This window comes from Drosophila willistoni, chromosome 3R (genome assembly GCF_018902025.1).
Source record: "Drosophila willistoni isolate 14030-0811.24 chromosome 3R, UCI_dwil_1.1, whole genome shotgun sequence".
NCBI classification, from domain to species: Eukaryota; Metazoa; Arthropoda; class Insecta; order Diptera; family Drosophilidae; genus Drosophila; species Drosophila willistoni.
This window is the reverse complement of record NC_061086.1, coordinates 16,195,291-16,215,307: the sequence shown is the minus strand read 5'-3', so window position 1 is coordinate 16,215,307 and position 20,017 is coordinate 16,195,291. Positions and strand designations below refer to the sequence as shown.

Here is a 20,017-nt window from a genome sequence, read left to right as displayed (position 1 = left end):
GTATAAGGGTTGGACCAATACGAGCAGAGATCGCTTAGTTAGACAAACCACACACAAAACCACAGACACACCACACCACAACACACACACACCCACATAGTTAATAGATGTTTTATACGTGTTTCAATGGTACTATACAATAAAAAACAAAAAACAAAAAGAAAAGTAACTACTCTTGGCTATGGCTATAATATTTATGTACCGTTACGCAGTTTTAAGATTGTTTGTACTCACAATTTGCTATATATAATTATCGAAACAGTTTAAAAATCGGAAATCGAAAGTTAAACCTTTTTGTACGAAAGCAAGAGTGAAAACAGAAACGAAACGTAAAGAAAAACTAAATGAAACGGGAAAGTCCAGTATCATAGAAACAAAAGCAAAAAACCAAAGATAAAAACAAAACAAATATGAATAAAGAACAAACTAAATAACAAAATGAAGAGAGAATGAAACACCGAGGTCTAAAGTAACGTACCTACTAAATTTTTGTATGGAAATTCTTACAATTTATACATATATATTTATATTGATTTTGGAATAAGCAATATGCCATACATATGTACACAAAAACAAATATATATACATATGTTATGTACATATGTATGTATGTATCTATCAAACAACAATAATCAATTTTATTAGAATTTTACACAAAACCCAAAAAGCAAAATGGAAACCAAGTCGCTAAAGCAGAAATGGCACAACGGTTACGGAACAGTTACGCAAATATCGATGAAAAGTAAACATTACAAAAACGCACACTTGACCATGGATAATGTTATCGATATGCATAAAATAGAAATTGGATGAAAGATCATAAAGAATATGGTGGAACGGTATAGAGATAGAGACCTAGAGCTAGGAGCTAGAGTAGACAAAAGGGCGGGTCGGAATTGGGGGTCCGAAGTTGGGTCTTTTCAAAGCCCAACACAAACCGAATGTGAGCACAAAGCAGTCAGAGATTTCGCACTAAAAACGTATCACTAAACCAAACCAAAAACAAAAACAAAAACCAAAGAAAAAATAAGAAAACAAATTGGAGAAAAACAATAATCGAAATTAAATTCGTTAAACATTAAACACCAAATGAACTTTAAACTATAAACTACTTATAATCAATGGTATAACTATATAAAACTAAACAAATGAAAAAGAATATTAACAAAAAAAAAAATAAATAAACTATGCAATTTTATTGTTAGCCAAAATTTTATAAATGTCAAGTAATAAATGAATAAAATATATTTATACATATGTATACCGAATATATTGAAAATCGTATGCAAAACAATGTATGTAAATGGCATGTGAACTTAAATTAGGCGCTGATATTGGTAGAGTTTTGGCACGCTTATATGTATGTATGTATGATGAAAACAACGATTTAGATTCCACCATTTAAATGGAAAAGCTTGAAGCTTCGAGATTAAATGAAAAGCCATCAAATTAGTCTGTACAAAACTCCAGCGCTTAATGCAAATAGAAAGCATACCTATATTAAAAGAGAATTATCAATAATAAATATATAATACGAAATCTATATTTATGTACTACAGATTATATATATATATATATATATATGTGTAACAAGAAATCATATTATGTATATAATATAAGCTATGGACAACCGATAATTTATATGTATATGTATGACCCCATAGAAACTAATATTTTGAGAAAATACCAAAATAGAAATGTCCTTGCCAGCTTTCTATATATATTCTCTATTCCCAACCAAAAGAGACAAGATGGACATGAGTTATTAGAGGCAAAACGATTGTGAAGCAAATGCAAGTAATATTAAAATATAAAAGACATATAAAATATATCAAATAAACCAAATCGAACTTTAAGTTTTAAAATAAATTTGTAGTGCATACTCGTACACACATACATGCATATACAATATTATATTATGTATTTTGTTCGTTATATACAAAAACAAAACAAAAAACACAAACAGAAATTTGAAACAAAAAATTCAGCGCGTTATCAAGTTAATGAATGGCATTAAATAAAACACCGAGTCTATATACATATATATATAAGTACTCTATACACATATGTGGAAAAAAAATGTACTATATGTATTTCTATCACGAACAATACACGCATGTTAGCCGAACTAAACCAAAAATATAATAAAGAAAATATTCAACCAAATTTGTCAGAGTTCTTAATCAAAAATACCGCTAACCGTTTTGACTATTCTACGTTATCGATCAACAAAAGCTTAAAGAGACAAAGAACAGCTACACGCCCTTTTGCAAAGCTTCATTAACAGCTGTGACATATTTCGATGGGATTCTAACCGGTGCTAAGATGAATCGTTGGCTTAATCGTGTGGCTGTTGTAACTGGGGCCAGCTCTGGCATTGGCAAAGCCTGCTGCAAGGATCTGGTATCGAAGGGCATGATTGTGGTTGGTCTGGCCCGACGTGGAGAGAAACTGTTGCAGTTAAAGTCTAATTTGCCAGTTAATCAGGCAGCTCGCTTCCACGGTCGTCAGTGTGATGTTAGCATCGAGCAAGAAGTGATTGATTCCTTTCAATGGATTGAACAAACCTTGGGCGGTTGTGATGTTCTAGTCAATAATGCCGGAATTGTTCGTCGTTGCAATATCACAGATTCAGGAAATTCTTCCGATCTACGTGCCATTTTGGAGACCAATGTTTTGGGTGTCGCTTGGTGTACACGAGAAGCGTTTCATTCTATGCAACAGAGACAAGTTAATGATGGCCATGTTGTACTCATCAACAGCATAGCTGGCCATAGTGTTCCAATGGTAAATGGTCTAAGCTTTAATATGTATGCTCCATCTAAGCATGCAATTACTGCAATGACCGAAGTACTCAGACAGGAATTCTTTAAAAAAGACACAAAAATTAAAATAACTGTAAGTGTCTCATTTCTAAAAGACATTTGATAGTATCGAAATTACAAGTAATCTTTTTAGAGCATCAGTCCTGGTGTCGTAAATACCGAGATCTTTGATGAGAACTCCGTGGAAGTGGCCACCGGAATGCCCATGCTGCAACCGGAAGATATAGCTCACGCTATCAGCTATTGCATACAAACTCCGCCCAATGTGCAGATACATGAACTTACCATCAAACCAGTTGGAGAAAGATTTTAAAACACAAACTATGTACATATAATGTTTTCTATTTCAAACCAATTGGCTAAAATAATAACTGCTACTTGGAGAATTTAAAATTTTTTTGATAACATATCGCTGACAGTGATGAATAACGTGATCGCAATAAGCGCCACCATGTAACCGACACCTAAGTGTGCCCGCATTTTTCCTATTTAGTATAAAATAATATAATAGATAATAATATAATATATAATATTATAATATGTAATTATATAATATATAATAATATAATTCATAACCATAACATACATATAATACAGTAAATAAAATATATATATATCATAAAATATGTTCACTGGGTTCAACGTCAACTTGGCGCACTAGTGTTTGTATGAAACCATTGAGAAATAATTGTTGTTTTTAAATTTACAAACAATATTTCATTCCCAGCATTGGAACACGCCTCTGCGTAAAAGACTCCTGGCTCTACGTTGTGAGAATGGGCCCGCAGGACTTGGTAGACTTCATGCGTAGCTTTAAGTAGCACCCGTTTCTCACGGTGTATAAGGTGAGGCGAATTCCCGCTAATAGGGGGTGTGTTTTTGGTTTGTATTCGCCAGCAGTTTGAAGTGCGTGTCGGGATTTGTTTTCAATTAAATTTGTTTTGTTTTAATAATTGTTTAGTTTAATTTATCTAATTGGGCAACTACTTCAAAATTGCCTACGAATTATATTAGTTATATTAGTTTCACGGTTCTCAGTGCCGAGGCGCTTCCTTGCTAATTGAATTACATTACACAAACACAACCACAAAGGCTACGTCATAAGCTATTTCCATCCAAACATACTCGAGTTATGGAACAACAACAAAAACAAGAGCAACAAATGGCAACCGAAGTGGAAACCGCAACACCCACCGCCCACACAGCTGAGTTGCAGGAGCAATTGGAGCATTGCTTCGAGAATTTAATTGTAATCGATGTGGGGGCAAATTTGACCAATAAAAAGTATAGCCGTGATCTGGATTCCGTGGTGCAAAGAGCAAGAGACGCAGGTTAGTGTCTCTCGACATTGTTGTTGTTGTTGTTGCTGGCTAATTGAAAGAAGAGAGCAGCAAGTGCGATAAGACTAATAATAAATAAGACGCAGACAAGACATCTCGTTGTCTCGTCTTGGGCAAGGCGAGGCAAATGGTCATCAGCTTTGAGCACGCACACTCATAGCCAGAATACCAGAAGGTCAATTGATGAGAATTATGTATGTGTGTATCCGATGTGTGTGTGCGATATGTGCAAGTGTGTGTATGTGTTTGTAACTGCAATGTGCAGTCTATCTAACTTTCTCTTTGTTTTTTTGTTGGATTTCTACCTGGACAGGTGTTCAAAAACTTATGGTCCACGGCACTTCGGTCAAATCGAGCAAGGAAGCGCTGCGCCTTTCGCGCATTTATCCCGACATAATCTACTCAACTGCTGGCATCCATCCACACGACTCGAAATCCATTGTGGAGGAGCCGTCCACATGGTTTGATTTCGAGCACATTGCCATTGCCCAGGAATGCGTCGCTGTGGGTCCTTGCGGACTGGACTATCAGCGGGATTTCTCCGAACCCGATGTCCAGAAGCAGATCTTTGCCAAGCAACTGCAATTGGCCATTCGACTAAAGAAACCTCTGCTAATTCACGAGCGGTCGGCTCAAACTGATCTACTCGAAATCCTTGACAAGTAAATTAAAATCCTGCATTATTCTCCATTCATATTTCATTAATCTTTTACCATTTATATTGTAGATTCGAGAATTTGCCGCCTGTGATTATTAGAGGTTTCATGGGCACAGCCGAGGAAGCCCTTAAGTATTTGGATCGTAGATTCTACATCAGTTTAACTGGTTACTTGTGCAAGGACAAATCGGACACTGGAGTGCGCAGGCTGTTGGAGAATGGCACCCTACCCTTGGATCGTCTGCTGGTAGAATCGGATGCACCATTCATGTATCCAAATACCAGGGCATCCAAATTACCCCAACATGTTAAGACTGGCATCACAGAACGTTCTCTCCTGTACTTACACAGGTTATTTTTTTTTTGGGATAATACTGAAACTGTTCATTTAATTGATATTGTTTTTTAATCTCTTGCAGATATTGCACCTTTCAACGTAACGAGCCTTGTAGCTTGCCGGCCATAGTAGAAATGATAGCTGCATTCATGAAGAAAAGTCCCGATGAGGTAGCTTTGGCCACCGCATTTAATGCCTTAAAACTCTTCGGCTTGTCCTAGAGGTGCACTAACTAATTCATACCGACAGAAATTCAACGAGCCTGAGATTCACCGTAGAGACTCACATCATGTGCCTTAAACATTAATCGAATTCGACTTCATACACCCAACACACAATTACGAACTACGTATACTCTAAATGAAGTATACTTTTCACTCCTATAATACTATATTGCATGGCGAATTTTCGATCGTAAATTTGCCAATTTAATTTTAAGTTGTTGGAATTTCCCCCACCGTCGTGTGGGGGCCAGAAGGTGCCAAGGTGGTGCCACGTTTCACGCTTCGCAGCACGCGCGTGCTAATTGTATGTTAAATGCTGCAGTTTGTCTTGTGTTTTTTTCATCTGTATTAGTTTAAGGGTTCTTGTTTTAGTCCTAGTATATAGTACAATTTTTTTGTAAATATTTATTCTTGTTGTTGATGATGATTGTGAGATATGATGATAATGATGATGTAAACGTAATGTGATCATTTTACGAGCTAAATATTTATGTCATATAGAAGGAATGCCACACTAGTTAGTGCTATGATTGATGCCTATATACACATATTATAATAATATCTACTATATACTCGTATATATATACATATATATATTTTTGTTAAATTTACATATACACACAACGTTGTACTGAACTGATCTGATCAACTAATGGAGCTGCAACCGCTATGTGCCCTTTCGTTCGCACACAAATACAAAAACCTATTTTCCATTTGAATAAAGCGACTTTAAAAAACCAACAAAACAAATAGAAAGAAAAAGTTATGTAGAGATTCATTTGCATATTTGACTTGGCGCATATATACAAACATTTATATATTTTTAAAAGCGCTGGATTTTATTCAAGTCCTCGAACTGACTTAGTCTGTGTAAATTGTCCCACCATTGTTTGAGCCGGTGTCGCAATATTAGAGAAAACCATGGCGTCAAAGGGGCATGAAATTTCGATACTGCATCGTCAATCTCATCGCGTTTGAGATACCGCACCTCACTGACCTCATTGCTGTTTGGCCTTACCGTTACATCTTTCTGTAGAAATAGAATGTAATCGATTTCATGCTCACCCCAAATGCCATCGCCCTTGTCGGCATAGTGGATTCGGGTGAGGTAATGAAAATCCTTTGGCTGTATCTCATCTTTGGGTATTCCCAGTTCATAATTTAGCCGACGTTGGGCAGCCAGTCGTATGCCCAGGGCTTGATCCTCTTCTCGTTCCTCGTATATTTCATGCAAAGGATGACTGCAACAGGCATTGGTGTAGGTGTCGGGAAAGGTTATCTTGAATTGTTTCAAAAATAGTATCAAGAAGCCTCTAATTTAGCCACTACTATACGCACCTTGTGTACGGATCGCCTTTGGACCAGCATCTCGCCTTTGGTATTAAACAGAAACACGCTGAAGGCGCGGTGCAGTCTTACATCATTCGTTTGGGGATCTACTCGATGACAGTCAGCCTTGGTAGCAGCACCAATGGCCTTGTCGTTTTCATCTACCAATATGCATTGCTCTTTCAATGCTATCGTCTGTAAAGGATCGTGAACATCAAGGCGAGCCTCCTTTTGTTTGCCCACCTGTGTGGTGGAACAATGACGGAGCCATTGTAGGCGCAATGACAACAGTTTCCAGCGCGATGTCAACATTTTTGGTAATTGAGGTGTTAATGACTAGCTTCAAAATATATGTCTTGCTTAAATATATGCAAAAACAAAAAAAAAAGTGAAAACGTCGCGGGCAGAGTTGCCACCCGGCCATCGAACAGTGTTGAGCAGCGGTGGGCGGCAAACAGCTGTTCAAGGCTGACAAAAGTTATACAGAATTTGTTCATAATCAGTTTTTCGCTTCCGTTGTAGCTGAAAATTGAAAATAGTGAAGTAATTACTAGAGTAATTACAGCCACACACCGATCAAAATGGTGAGCATATATATATAACTATTTTTAAACTGAAATGACTTTGTTTTTGCTACTCCCGCTTAGATTCGCTTCATACTTATACAGAACCGAGCTGGCAAGACTCGCCTGGCTAAATGGTACATGAACTTTGATGACGATGAAAAGCAAAAACTCATAGAGGAAGTGCATGCTGTGGTCACAGTGCGAGATGCCAAGCACACCAACTTTGTAGAGGTAGTATAATGCAGAAAACAATTTGGGGGCGTATATGCAATCTAATCCCTTCTATTTTCATTCTCCCTACCACCCCCTCTTTAGTTCCGCAACTTTAAAATTGTATATAGACGATATGCGGGCTTGTACTTCTGCATCTGTGTGGATGTTAACGACAACAATTTGTGTTATCTGGAGGCCATTCATAATTTCGTTGAAGTTCTTAACGAATACTTCCATAATGTGTGCGAGCTGGATCTGGTTTTTAATTTCTACAAGGTTTATAGTGTAGTAGATGAGATGTTTTTGGCTGGCGAAATACGTGAAACATCACAGACAAAGGTGCTCAAACAGCTGCTAACTTTGAATTCATTGGAATAGAAAGCTGGCGCCAGACGCAGAACGATGCATTCCTCCCCATTGTCCCGCTTATCGAATCTTCTAACATACTATACATATAAAATTTATTATTATTATGTACTATTATTATCTATGATGTGTTCTATATGCAAGCAAGCGCTCTCAAATGTTAAACGACGTGTTTAGAATCAAATACTGTATAATAAGAGATTATATGCAAGTGCAAGTATTAAAAAATTAGATGATATGGTTGTTTTTAGCAAAAGGGAAAGGCGGAGACGCCCCCACACAAACGAAAGCGATATAGACCTTGTAACTTAAACGAGTTTAATAGCTTTTATTTTAATTACACTATGTTAGCATCTGAACGAAGCTTCAAGTGGTCCTAAGTGTGTTCAACCATATAAAGTTTTTAAATATTGTTTACCAAAAAAAAAGCATTAAGAAAAAACTTAAATTTACAGTGCCTGCAAATATTTTATACCAATAACCATCTGGTAGCCTTGTGACCGCAGTGGCGTTGCCAGAGCGAGGGAATTTCTGTTTCTGGCAACGCTAGTGCCACTTCGTCATTTTCAGTCAGTCGCCATTGTTCTCCTATAAAACTGAAATTTTTGTGGAAATTAATATTTTCCTTTAAACTCGTTGCAATATATACAAATACCGTATAATAGCAATAGTCTTTAGTAGTGCGTGCCTATTCCGTATATAATCGAAAGTATCCAGTCAGAGGAATAATCAACAAAACACCCACCAACAACCAGACAGAACTAGTAGAAATCGAATATTTGTTCGTGGCAAAAATATACACACATACACATATATATACATCGGTATATAACACACAAGGAAAGGAATAAAAAAGAAAAAAAACCTCAACAAAATGTCATCTATGAATCCAGAATAGTAAGTCGCGTCACTTGCAAAATAAAGAAATTGCGCATAAAATACAAAGATTGCGTCGAATTTGTGCCTTTTGTTAAAAACATTTTCGTTCGATAATTTTTTCGCTCAACGCGAGGTTTTTTTTTTCATTTTCTGCGACGTCATACGTCCACGACAACGACTAATATGACTAGTACTATAGCCTCTGTTCTGCCTTAGATTCTCGGTCCACTCCCTTTTTTTCTGTTTTGCGCGAGAACTTGTTAAAAATGAAAAGCGAAATTCATACTTAATTTACAAAATATACATACATACAATATGTGTACTTCTTCTCAAACTTTGGACCAGACAAAAAAAAAAACATGAAAAGAATATACATAGCCGTTAATTGTTGTTGCCGTTGTTTCTCAGGCTGCATCAATTTGTGTCCCAAAGTTCAGTTTCAATTCAGTTACTGTTACTGCGTGAATTCATGGGGCGTATGAGTCACCTGCCCGAACATCTCCCATAACCCCCTCTCTCGCCCACATTTGGTGTTGTTGTAGTTTGACTGCTTTCTCAGTCATCGTTTTTGCTGTTTATCGTTGTTGCGCTACGTAATCAAAGCCTCTTCTAGCTTTATTGTTGCTTTAATTGCCTGCTCATTCAGAACACTTCCCGCTAGACCAAAGAGTAGATAGATAGAGAAAGTGCGGTGGAGCGACAAAGAGAAAAAAGGTAGAGAAAGAATTCAAGTTTATCCTTTTACCATTGGCCATGTTAAACATATCAAATTTCACTTTTGTACGCGTTCGATTACTTTGAATAAGGCGAGAAGTGAGCGAGGGTAGTTTCAAGATAAGATAAAAAGCATGTGTGTGATTGTGTGGGTGTGTGAGTGTACGGCTATCGCATAGTTTTCCCATGTCTGACTAATTATTCTCATTTTTTTACACTTTTCAGCGATTATCTATTCAAATTGCTGTTGATCGGTGACTCTGGAGTTGGAAAATCCTGTCTACTGCTGCGATTTGCTGATGATACATACACAGAGAGCTATATCAGTACAATCGGTGTAGATTTTGTAAGTTGTCTGAACTACAAAACCAAACCAGTTTATTTTTATTGTGACACTCATTTTTATTGTTTTTTACAGAAAATTAGAACCATAGAACTCGATGGCAAGACCATTAAATTGCAAATCGTAAGTAACTCCCGAGATATTTGATTCATCATGAGTTCTAACTTTTCATCTCTTTTGTATAGTGGGATACTGCTGGCCAGGAGCGCTTCCGTACTATCACTTCATCATATTATCGTGGTGCACATGGCATTATCGTTGTCTATGATTGCACGGACCAGGAGTCCTTCAACAATGTAAAGCAATGGCTTGAAGAAATTGAGCGATATGCTTGCGAAAATGTAAACAAGTTGTTGGTGGGAAACAAAAGTGATTTGACCACTAAGAAAGTTGTCGATCATACCACAGCTGCGGTAAGAATTTATCCATATACATGTGTTTCAAACAGTTAAAACAAAAGACAAACAGATTTCTGCATTTACTTTTATTGACACGAGCGACGAAATTGTATTTTGCTATAAATAAGTAGTTTTGAAATGAAAAACAAAAGCCAAACTAAAGCGTGTTAGGAAACTCCATTTAAATATATAGCTCAGTACAGCTTAAATCGTTGAGTGAATCAGTCTAGAGGAGAATTTATAGTTTTTTATATAAAATTTATCTGGCCAATTTGAATATCTTCAAGTAAATAGGTTTTTTTGTAGTTATCTTTGTCAATACTTTTTATCGCTTAAATTTGATTTTAAGAATCAGATTTATTAACAGATTTTCTTCTTTATTTGTTTTGCAGGAATATGCGGCTCAGTTAGGCATTCCATTCCTTGAAACTTCGGCAAAGAGTGCCACCAATGTGGAGCAGGCCTTTATGACGATGGCGGCCGAGATTAAGAATCGTGTTGGGCCGCCGTCCAGCGCCACTGATAATGCTAGCAAAGTGAAAATCGATCAAGGACGTCCAGTGGAAAATACCAAATCCGGTTGCTGCTGAATAAACTCTGATTGTGAATCATTATTTTATTATACAATTAAACAAAATTTAAATATAATAAATTAAAAAAAAAAAGAAAGGAAAACACACAACAAACCAACAACAACAACAAGAAAAAATAACAAACAATAATGATAATAATTATAAAAGAAGAAAAAAAACGGGCAATTCATAATTATAAATTTGAACTATGTAATAACTATAAATGATAATGCGTATGTGTATGATTATGATTGCATATGATTAGTGCGTTTGTATGATCCAGATAGCTGGCAGTGATCCCATAAGAGGGACACCTCCACACTTTAAACAATTATGTAATAGTAATCTTATACACACACCGACACACACAGACACACTCAGCTCCAAATGCATCTACCACTCCTGGAACTAACCCTCTTTCTGATTTCCAACTGTTTTTGTTCATTAGTAGTGCAAAATAAAATAAAGAACTTGTGTAGCAATAAACTTAATCTTACCACAACAGCGTGTATCCATAAAGAGTACTAATTAATCTAAATATTGTATCGATATGGATGTGCAACCATAGACAACAACAAAAAAAGAAAACAAAAAAAAAAAAAAACACTTGTACTGTGTCCGCAGATCTACTTATAACTATGTATACATAAAAATATGAATGTGTTTAAAATTACAATACAACAATTTCTAAAAACAAAAACGTATTTATCTCTAGCGAACTTTGTATGTACATGCAAGTGCATAACACATTATATACTTAGCCATGTATGTGTGTTTGTATGTACGTGGACTCGCCCCCTTTGTCTCTGTCATATTGCGAAATACGAAAAGATAAATTTTATGTAAATCAAAATGAAAACATTTTTAGCATTAACAAGAAGATGATGAAGAAGACCTTTTGGTGTGTTTGTATTTTCTGAAGCAAAACTATGGATTTGTTTAGGCACATAAAATTAGTGTAATAATGATCAAGATGGAGTTTAATAAAAATTTGCATGATCGTAATGAAGTATAGATACATCGAAAAGTATGGGAACAAGGAATGACATATTTGTACTAAAAGAAAAAACAAATCATACAAAAAAATATACAATTTTTATTGGCATTGACTTTAATTAAAGACTGTTTCATTTGTTTTTCTACGTAATACCAAAAAGAACAAAAATTTGAAAGGACTGATTAGATCACTTACCTGACAAACGTCATTAACTTATTTCAATAAATTAGAAAGATCATCATCAATTAAAAACATTTTGTAAAAACTTTCGCACATTTCGGTTTCAAAAACATTCATTTCTAGCTTTTATTGACTTCTTCTGAGGTACTTCAGTCTTGACAACAAGATTTCTTCTATTAACTATGACTATTGTTGGAATTGAACTAAATACCATGGTAATGGGGATGGGCGAAGGAGAAGGTTTGATGTTTCTCAGCTCTTACTGGCTCGTCGCTCCTGCAAACAAGCTGTGGTTATGGTTGCCGCCGTTGTCCCTATAATGGCAGCACCCAGAATGCCTCGCTCTCGTTCGCTTAGGCCGGAAACGGAGAGGCTATTGCTCCTCCAAGTGGATGATGTTGTGCGCTCAGTGCCCGATGAGGTGGACATAGAGTTGATCAGAAATGTGGCCTCTCGACGTAGCATGCGACGAGCCTGTTGAGCTTTACCAGAACTTGAGCCAGGAATGGTTGTGCCTTCGTCTCCATCTTGGTTCTGCCTTTGTGACGATGTGCGCCGTCTACTGCCGTCCGTGGCGAAGGGTTGTCGCTGGTGATGCGAGCGATAATGATGATGATGGTGGTGATGATGACGTGGCCCCTGGCCCAGACATGTCAACAGTAGACGCCAAAATCCACTGCGAAACTTTGACGACATTAGATTGTAGAGAATGGGATTCATTGCCGAGTTTAGGTACAGCATGAAGCGCGAGAAATACAATAGATTGTAGTAGCCCGCAATGCCCAGGCTTTCCACATCCTCGGCATTTGCCATAATCACCCACAACGTGAAGGCACGAAAGGGCAGCAGACACAGAAAGAAACTGGATACGACTGCCACCAGCATAAAGATCACCTGTTTGCGATGTTTCCTCATGCCATTGCTCTGCTGATGGCTGTTACCCTTGACACTGGGCGTTGTGGTTGCATTGCTTGTCGTCTGATTGGCTGCCGATGTTTGAGTCTGCGGTGAGGTGGGCCTATGGAAGGCATTATTGGGTCGCAGCAACTTGTAGGCAATGGCCGCATACAGTAGCACCAATATGCCGAAGGGCAGAAAAAAGAAGACCGTGATGCTGCCCACAAAGTAAAAGATTGGCCAAAACCCATCAGCAGCTGTTGTGCAAACGGGGGCGTCTGTGCCGTCGCCATAAGGCTCCACACTATAGCTGGATATGGCGATGATGGGACTGCAAAAAGTATACGTATATGGATGAGTGATATGGTTATATAGTATGAGTTTTTCTCTTTATCTCGTTGCCTCGATGGCAATGTTGCTGTTGTTGTCTGCAAAGTTTTAACGCGTTAGCAGAGAAAAACAAATATTTAAAAGCTACTCAAAACTTCCGAAGGGAAGCACTCAACTTAATCAGAGAACGGAAACGGAAATGTCTGCTCATACTTACAAAAATACTAAATTCTTTAGCTACATAGTATGACAAAAACTCTACTTACTACAAATCTACGAAAACAATTTCAACTAACATAAAAGAATGAAATGTAAGGCAAGTATTTACATATATGTACATATATATTTTATATGTATTTACACAATTTTTCCAAGGTTGCCCTCAAATGTATGTATGTATGTATAAAAATAGTCAACCCGTTTGACCAATTGAAATGTCATAAAATATTTTATTTACTTACAAACTCAGCGCGTGTATGTTTATATAGATATATATGTAAGTATTCTTATATTGTATTCATATATTTTTAAGCCAAATATAAATATGTATTAGATTTATGTATTTGTGTATGCGTGTGCTTAAGTTGTTGTTGTTGTTATATGTACAACTGTGTTGATGGTGATGTACATTTTATTTGAACTGCCACAAAGTAGGCAACAGTTTATTTCTCTTGCTTTTTATACCCTTGCAGAAGGTTTAAGGACATTTACTTTAGATTGACTCTTAAGGCTCTCTAAATGCAATTATATAGAAATGCATTACGCGCTTAAATTATATTTAAATATTCTGGCATTTATTTGAATTCAAAAGAAATCAAATATTTTCGATCGAATGCAGAAAGTTATTTAAAATAAAATAGTTCAGAATAATACAAAAAATTTGATTTCTAGTTATTTTGAAGGACATTTGAAATTCTTATTGGTTAAAATTCGTGCAGACGGTTGTTTCCGTTTTATAGGTACTTGTTGTACCCTGCACAATGGGTATTTAAATTTTAATAATGGATACCCCAATTTAGAATCAGCGTTGCGGATATTGTGAATAAAATGCGAATTTAATGATGTAAAATGGATAAAAAGTATGCAAAATCTATGAATTTTTTAAAATTATTAACAATGTTTGCAACAAAGAACATTTTTATCAAAAGTTTTTCAAAATGTAGTAAAAGGAAATTCTTTACGTATATAAAGCATATTTGAGGGATCAAATTTTGTCAAACTCATATCCCTAGATCAGTTGCTTAATTTGAATAGCAATTTGCAAGAGTATAAAAACTTCGGCGTGGCCAAAGTTAGACCAGTTTTCTGGCTTTTTCGTTTTTGTTATGGCCGCTCGTGTAATGGCTAGGTCCCAAATCGAAAAAAAGAAACTATTTCAATACACCTAAATCATGTTTATCCGATGCCTTGATGGGGTTCCCAAACGCATATTAAGCCATTTCCATTTGCTATATGTATGTATGTATATGCGCCAAACGTTTAATGGAGGCCTTGCCTGGATCATGACTGCCACATTCCTTGACTTGCCTCCTGCCCCCCTTGCACCACCCGTTGTGTCAGTGGCCAGTAGTTGTAGTTGTAGTTGGAGTTTATTGTAGTGTTTTCTGGGTTGTTCGGCTGTCGTTGCTGTTATTTATCTTTGGCACATTCATTCGAGTTTAATAGCCCGAAAAATTGATTGTTTTTTGTGCGGATATGTCCAAGGAGCAAGACCGACATTTGGCTGTAGCAGAAGCAACTCTAGATGGCTGTCAACGGATGAATGAAATCGATTATGCTTGCAAAAAAGGCGCTTAAAACACAATTTCACTACGGTATACACAGCAAAGGAGCAGGAGCCATCAACTTCAATACATTCCAGTTAAGTGAAGCGAATGTGTAAACGAGTTACAAGCGATTTTTCACGCCCTTCTCGTCCCATTCATTGGCTCATCTCGCACTCTCGTTGAGATTGGTCCTGCCTTTAGCCATAGTTTCCTCATCGAAACTGATTTGCTGCTTATGTCGACGCGACTTGGCACTCTTCGGCTCCAATCTCAGTGCCAGCAGCTGGCTATCACTCTCACGACGACGTCTATCCATTGCCGTTTGCGGCATCGCCGAATTGTGGAGCATGGCCATGACCTCCAGATCGCTTCCGCATGGCATCTGCAGTTCAATCTTTAATCGTGTGCGGCTAATGTCCTCGCTGCAGCGACGATTTGAGCTGCGCGACAGAATACTGGAATTGGTAGCAGCGGTGGCATTCGATGAATTTGTATTCGTAGTGGTATTGGTGCCCATCCCCGTAGAAATGGTGCCACTGCGGCCCCGGGAGCTGCCATCGCCCAGTCCATGGGTGCGTCCCAGCGTGAGTAATCTGAGCAGCATTCGGCCAGCGTCGTGACAGAGACGGGCGAAACCCTTGCGAAATTTCGTTGACATCAGATTATATAGTATGGGGTTCATGGCTGAATTGAGGTATAGCATGATGCGACAAAAGTAAAGCAGACTATAGTAACGCGTCAGGCCAATGTCGTGCAGTGTTTGGTCCGTGCTCAATATGATCCAGAGCGTAAGTACACGAAATGGCAGCAAGCAGACAAAAAATGAGAGAACAACGGCGCCAAGCATAAGGACTACTTGCTTGCGAGCTTTCAGGCTCAGTTCCGGTTTGGTGGGACGGGCACGCAGCATGGATCCCTGATTCGAGATGAGGTTCTTGGCAATGATGCTGTACAGTATGAGGAGGGTTAGAAACGGTAATATAAAGAACACCGATATAGTCATCAGAAAGAACGCAATCGTCCAATCCGTAATGGCCTGGGTGAGGCAAACGGCCACCAATGATCCATCAATATATTCGGCCATCTTGTATTCGGCTACCCACAGTATGGGACTATTGGAAAAGTTTTGGGGAGAGATGAAAGCAAACAAGAAACGTAATCAGGTTGAAGACGGGTCTTGGGAAACTGGATGAGGAAATGGAAATGGATAGATGACAGGGCGAGAATTACAGAGGTAGAGACAAAGAGAGTAGAATAAAAAGACCAAGCTGAACATGAAAACATATGCTAATCACCTTTAGATGAGGCAGTGATAGAAAATAAAAATCTTAAATGTAATGTGCTAACCTTTTATAACCTTTTTGAAGGTTTTTCAATGTAATTTTCATTGAAAAATCCTAAAATATTTCGATCTTTATATCAGTTCACAAAGATGATTTTATCAAATAGTTAGTGACAATAATGATACTTGTATATAGATGATCATTGTGGGAGGATAACCATGGCTATGAAAGGGTGATTAAGCCGAACCAGCAAAATTTAAGTGAGTATTATATGTTTATCTTATTTCTAGATTTTTTATATGATTGGGGCTTGGTAATTTATTCTTTGGTTGTTGTCTAAAGACTGTTTTGTGGCTTTAAAGGAAACCTTAAAGAGTTTTTTGCCTACATATGGCAGAGAGTCAACAGGCTGTTGGCTTGTAGTGAGCTTGTGGTTCAGAGCTAAAATGATTTTGGTCTAAATCAGGATATGCGTCAGAGGAACGCACAAGTTCCACCCCTTTCCCATGGCCATGTTCATGCTCATCCTTTGGCCGTGGGCGTCGTAAAGACGCGACTGTTTGAATGTGCTTTTAAAATACATTTTTTTTTTGTGCTTCTGTTTTGCCTGAATTTTGCTTTTGCCTTTTGCCCACTTGTGTGCCCCGTAATTAATAGGCGAAAAAGCTTAGAGCCATATTGAGAGCTCCAAGAGAAACCATGACCCTGCCTACAACTTTACCAGTATGGTGGGGTCAGCGTCCGCCCTGACAATGTGCTGTTTATTTCATTGTTATGAACGCAGCAAGATTTGCAAAATTAAAAAGGGTCGCTGCTCGTCCTTGGCATCAGGCGGAAGATGGCAGAGGAAGCACGAAGAATGGACATGGAACATACAATAATAAAGTGTCAATGAAATGAAATGCCATGATAGCGGACATTGGTGCTTATTAAAGATGACAGCGTGCTGATAAGAGGAGCGAGAAAAAGTTGGACAAAGGCTAGCCGGAAGTTGAGGCATAGACCAAACCCAAAAAAGAAAGAGAAAAGAATGCGAAATAGGCAATGAGAAAAGGCAAAAGATGATGTCGATGAGTGAGAGATGTAAAAAGCAAAACACAGAGAGAGTGAGAGTGAGAGAGAGAGAGAGAGGCAGATGGAGGAGAAATTTTGGCCAATGTTTAGCATGTAAATGGACACGCTAATGCCAAACAAAAGGCCAACACCAAATACCAAAATAAACAAAACAAAAACAAGGAAATAGGAAACCATCGACAGCCCCAAAAATTGGGGAAAAAACAAAACACAAATCATTAAAAATGACGACGATTGACACTTGTAATTAATGAGCAAAGGGAACTTAATGCTCGGTTGCCCAAAATGAATAAATTGTAATAAACCATAAACCAGATTCATCTAGGATAAGGCAAAAGTATACACACAATGTATATATATAGACAGACATAGATATGATAGATAATCTATATGGTAAATGAACCAAAACCAGATCATGCTTTAAATTAAAATATTTTTCTTAAAAAATAACCAATTAAATTTCAATTAGAAAAGAGATGAAGAACAAAAACAGAAAACAGACGACCAGGATCCAATATACATACAAATATACAAAACAGGACATAACTTACCTCGTGAAAAGCGCAGCTATGCCCCAGGCTAGGACACAGATGAGTATGGCCCGCCCCTTGGTACAGACATAGCCGGCCTTTAATGGCTCGCAGATTGCGTAATAGCGCTCGAATGAGATAGCCAAGATGGTCAAGACACTGGCATGGGCTACAGTTAGCTCTACAAAGGGCACAGCTTTGCCTGTGGGCAGAGTTAATTAGAAAAGGAGGCCGAAAAGAGACAAAAAATATGTATGTAAGTGGCTACTTACACATCTCATGGCCCAAAACCCAAGTTTCGGGGCGTGTGTTAACCTCCACAAGGACCGTGGGAGTACAGACTAGAAGGACCAACAAGTCGGCAATACTAAGATTGGTTAGAAATATGTTTGTGGAGTTGCGCATATCCTTTGTTTTAACAATCACAATGGGCACCTGCAGCAAGGAATGAATAGAATGGAATGGAATGATGATGGTCATAAGCAGCGCGGGAAGATCACGAGAACTCACCATCACATTGCCCACAACTCCTAGCAGCATGATGGCTATGCAGAAGCACATGGCGGTTGTGCGTATATACGACGGAATCTGTGGCAGCATCTGCTCAGTATTCGTGCCCTCAGGCTCCTCATACCCACCCTCGTGGCTGGCGTCACTGGCATTGTGGGCGGAGTGAGTATGGGCGAGGCTATCGTTATGGCCGATGCCGGTTGGAATACTATTAGTTTGGTTGTATGTGCCATTGCTGCTACTAGCAGCGCCACGGGATAGCCCAGCGTGCTCTGTCTTCGCTGTGACTGTTGTTGTTGTTGTCCTTTGTGTTGCTGTTGTTGTTGTTGTTGCTGTTGCAGCAGCAACATCTTGGCCTGCAGCCTGTGATATCAGCAGCAGCAGGAGCAACTGTTTGCCTAAGCCTGTACCAATACCGGTCAGCCGTGGATGCCGATGCCGCCCGGTCCAGGCCACAGCGATGCCGTGGCTGCCGTTCAATAGTATCGATAGCGTCGTCAAGGGCTTTCTTCGTCGCAATGGGAATGGAGATGGAATTACATGGGCAACATTGCGTTAAGTGCTTTAAGAGCGGAAGTGATACAATGTCGCCTTCCCGCCCGCCTGCTGTTCAGGTGCTGGATGCCAATATTTATGCTGAGACTTAAATACGCGCTAATGAAATTAAGTTACCCCAGCAGTGGCACACAAATTTATGGTACGGCTGTTTAGCCTGATCCAATGGGCATTAAACAAATCAATCAGTGTGGCTTTGCGGTTGTCCTGGTCCTAGTCCTCGTCCTCGTCCTCCTCCTTGTCCTATGGCCTGAAGTCTGTAATTGAAGTGAAAAGCAAAAGTGGCAGGGGATTAGCATTTAAGTATGCTGTAGCAGGACCAACATAACCAACAACAACTTGACCATCAAGCCAACTTAACTAACGATAATGAATGAAAAGTTCATTAGGCACTGTCATTTACATAACATTAGACACACACACACACACGTAAACCACATCAGGATGTGGGAGATGGGTTTTAATTACCAACAGAGTTGTCAATGTCTGGCCGAACTATAAAAATTAATCTAAAGATTCACCACAGTCCTAATGAAAGCCGGTGGAAACCATTAATTGTGACAAAGGTTCTGGGCAACATTTCCCAGACACTTAGCCCTTAGATATGGTTGGATTAAATGTTGAATGTTGCTTTACCAAGTGAATTCATGCAGTTTTCCATAATCTTAAAGTAGATACAGAAATATACATATATCTAAAGTGTTTCTGTATGGTTGTTTCAAGTGCCATCACTATCGTCTAACTCGACGATTATCACTAAAAGCTGTCCAAGCATCGTTGGCGACATCGTCTGCTCCTAATCCTCATCAGCTCAATTGCTCCTGCTGCTGCTGCCCGTCAGCCAAAATGGCTTTATTAAGTCCCCATTTTGCGACGCGCAACGCGCTTAATTGTATTATACTCATACACACGAACACGCACACCCCCTCATACACACACACACACACATATGTGCAATACATTTAGATGAGAATGAGCGCTTTGACTCTAACAAGGACACTCTCATCTCATGCATATGGCATAAACACACGCTTCCGGTGGTAAGGACACTCTTTGCAGTGCCATTTTGATTAATTTGATAAATTCATTATGTGCACACCATATTGGCGTGCTTCTGCTCCTTTTTCCATA

General features: G+C 38.4%; 7 protein-coding genes across 7 annotated transcripts; 4 read left to right on the top strand and 3 right to left on the bottom strand.

Moving 5' to 3' along the window:
• Nucleotides 1-2,284: 2,284 nt before the first annotated feature.
• On the top strand, nt 2,285-3,218 carry LOC6650969 (farnesol dehydrogenase). The gene is made up of 2 exons (XM_002074120.4): nt 2,285-2,898; nt 2,959-3,218. The coding sequence occupies exons 1-2, from the start codon at nt 2,326-2,328 to the stop codon at nt 3,136-3,138; spliced, it is 753 nt and encodes a 250-aa protein (XP_002074156.1). The 5' UTR covers nt 2,285-2,325; the 3' UTR covers nt 3,139-3,218.
• A 492-nt stretch (nt 3,219-3,710) lies between these two features.
• LOC6650968 (3'-5' ssDNA/RNA exonuclease TatD) lies at nt 3,711-6,146 on the top strand. The gene is made up of 4 exons (XM_002074119.4): nt 3,711-4,156; nt 4,479-4,827; nt 4,893-5,174; nt 5,243-6,146. The coding sequence occupies exons 1-4, from the start codon at nt 3,958-3,960 to the stop codon at nt 5,379-5,381; spliced, it is 969 nt and encodes a 322-aa protein (XP_002074155.2). The 5' UTR covers nt 3,711-3,957; the 3' UTR covers nt 5,382-6,146.
• A 1-nt stretch (nt 6,147) lies between these two features.
• On the bottom strand, nt 6,148-7,094 carry LOC6650967 (isopentenyl-diphosphate Delta-isomerase 1). Its single transcript, XM_002074118.4, has 2 exons — nt 6,723-7,094; nt 6,148-6,663 (listed from the first exon to the last, which is right to left on the bottom strand). Exons 1-2 carry the CDS (start codon nt 7,023-7,025, stop codon nt 6,208-6,210), a joined length of 759 nt encoding a protein of 252 aa, XP_002074154.1. The 5' UTR covers nt 7,026-7,094; the 3' UTR covers nt 6,148-6,207.
• Nucleotides 7,095-7,164: 70 nt separating this feature from the next.
• LOC6651738 (AP-2 complex subunit sigma) lies at nt 7,165-8,089 on the top strand. Its single transcript, XM_002074117.4, has 3 exons — nt 7,165-7,297; nt 7,361-7,510; nt 7,595-8,089. Exons 1-3 carry the CDS (start codon nt 7,295-7,297, stop codon nt 7,868-7,870), a joined length of 429 nt encoding a protein of 142 aa, XP_002074153.1. The 5' UTR covers nt 7,165-7,294; the 3' UTR covers nt 7,871-8,089.
• A 325-nt stretch (nt 8,090-8,414) lies between these two features.
• Nucleotides 8,415-11,255, top strand: LOC6651737 (ras-related protein Rab-1A). Its single transcript, XM_002074116.4, has 5 exons — nt 8,415-8,755; nt 9,677-9,797; nt 9,870-9,917; nt 9,980-10,207; nt 10,585-11,255. The coding sequence occupies exons 1-5, from the start codon at nt 8,733-8,735 to the stop codon at nt 10,780-10,782; spliced, it is 618 nt and encodes a 205-aa protein (XP_002074152.1). The 5' UTR covers nt 8,415-8,732; the 3' UTR covers nt 10,783-11,255.
• An 815-nt stretch (nt 11,256-12,070) lies between these two features.
• LOC111519396 (neuromedin-U receptor 1-like) lies at nt 12,071-13,875 on the bottom strand. Its single transcript, XM_023179894.2, has 2 exons — nt 13,853-13,875; nt 12,071-13,226 (listed from the first exon to the last, which is right to left on the bottom strand). Exons 1-2 carry the CDS (start codon nt 13,873-13,875, stop codon nt 12,194-12,196), a joined length of 1,056 nt encoding a protein of 351 aa, XP_023035662.1. The 3' UTR covers nt 12,071-12,193.
• Nucleotides 13,876-14,354: 479 nt separating this feature from the next.
• Nucleotides 14,355-18,869, bottom strand: LOC6651735 (growth hormone secretagogue receptor type 1). The gene is made up of 4 exons (XM_023180420.2): nt 18,332-18,869; nt 18,094-18,256; nt 17,843-18,023; nt 14,355-16,046 (listed from the first exon to the last, which is right to left on the bottom strand). Exons 1-4 carry the CDS (start codon nt 18,419-18,421, stop codon nt 15,098-15,100), a joined length of 1,383 nt encoding a protein of 460 aa, XP_023036188.1. The 5' UTR covers nt 18,422-18,869; the 3' UTR covers nt 14,355-15,097.
• Between the last annotated feature and the right edge of the window lie 1,148 nt (nt 18,870-20,017).

What these genes read in the sequence shown, in the direction of transcription:
- LOC6650969 (XM_002074120.4), top strand. Translation starts at nt 2,326, where the DNA reads ATGAATCGTTGGCTTAATCGTGTGGCTGTTGTAACTGGGGCCAGCTCT. An exon ending in ACACAAAAATTAAAATAACT is followed by an intron (nt 2,899 to 2,958) that starts GTAAGTGTCTCA and finishes TAATCTTTTTAG; the next exon opens with AGCATCAGTCCTGGTGTCGT.
- LOC6650968 (XM_002074119.4), top strand. Translation starts at nt 3,958, where the DNA reads ATGGAACAACAACAAAAACAAGAGCAACAAATGGCAACCGAAGTGGAA. An exon ending in GCAAAGAGCAAGAGACGCAG is followed by an intron (nt 4,157 to 4,478) that starts GTTAGTGTCTCT and finishes CTACCTGGACAG; the next exon opens with GTGTTCAAAAACTTATGGTC. An exon ending in TCTCTCCTGTACTTACACAG is followed by an intron (nt 5,175 to 5,242) that starts GTTATTTTTTTT and finishes AATCTCTTGCAG; the next exon opens with ATATTGCACCTTTCAACGTA.
- LOC6650967 (XM_002074118.4), bottom strand. Translation starts at nt 7,025, where the DNA reads ATGTTGACATCGCGCTGGAAACTGTTGTCATTGCGCCTACAATGGCTC. An exon ending in AAAGGCGATCCGTACACAAG is followed by an intron (nt 6,664 to 6,722) that starts GTGCGTATAGTA and finishes AAACAATTCAAG; the next exon opens with ATAACCTTTCCCGACACCTA.
- LOC6651738 (XM_002074117.4), top strand. An exon ending in AGCACACCAACTTTGTAGAG is followed by an intron (nt 7,511 to 7,594) that starts GTAGTATAATGC and finishes CCCCCTCTTTAG; the next exon opens with TTCCGCAACTTTAAAATTGT.
- LOC6651737 (XM_002074116.4), top strand. Translation starts at nt 8,733, where the DNA reads ATGTCATCTATGAATCCAGAATA. An exon ending in TCATCTATGAATCCAGAATA is followed by an intron (nt 8,756 to 9,676) that starts GTAAGTCGCGTC and finishes TACACTTTTCAG; the next exon opens with CGATTATCTATTCAAATTGC. An exon ending in AGACCATTAAATTGCAAATC is followed by an intron (nt 9,918 to 9,979) that starts GTAAGTAACTCC and finishes TCTTTTGTATAG; the next exon opens with TGGGATACTGCTGGCCAGGA.
- LOC111519396 (XM_023179894.2), bottom strand. Translation starts at nt 13,875, where the DNA reads ATGTCCTTAAACCTTCTGCAAGG. An exon ending in TCCTTAAACCTTCTGCAAGG is followed by an intron (nt 13,227 to 13,852) that starts GTATAAAAAGCA and finishes AACGAGATAAAG; the next exon opens with AGAAAAACTCATACTATATA.
- LOC6651735 (XM_023180420.2), bottom strand. Translation starts at nt 18,421, where the DNA reads ATGCTGCCACAGATTCCGTCGTATATACGCACAACCGCCATGTGCTTC. An exon ending in GGTTTTGGGCCATGAGATGT is followed by an intron (nt 18,024 to 18,093) that starts GTAAGTAGCCAC and finishes CTCTGCCCACAG; the next exon opens with GCAAAGCTGTGCCCTTTGTA. An exon ending in ATAGCTGCGCTTTTCACGAG is followed by an intron (nt 16,047 to 17,842) that starts GTAAGTTATGTC and finishes CTTTTCCAATAG; the next exon opens with TCCCATACTGTGGGTAGCCG.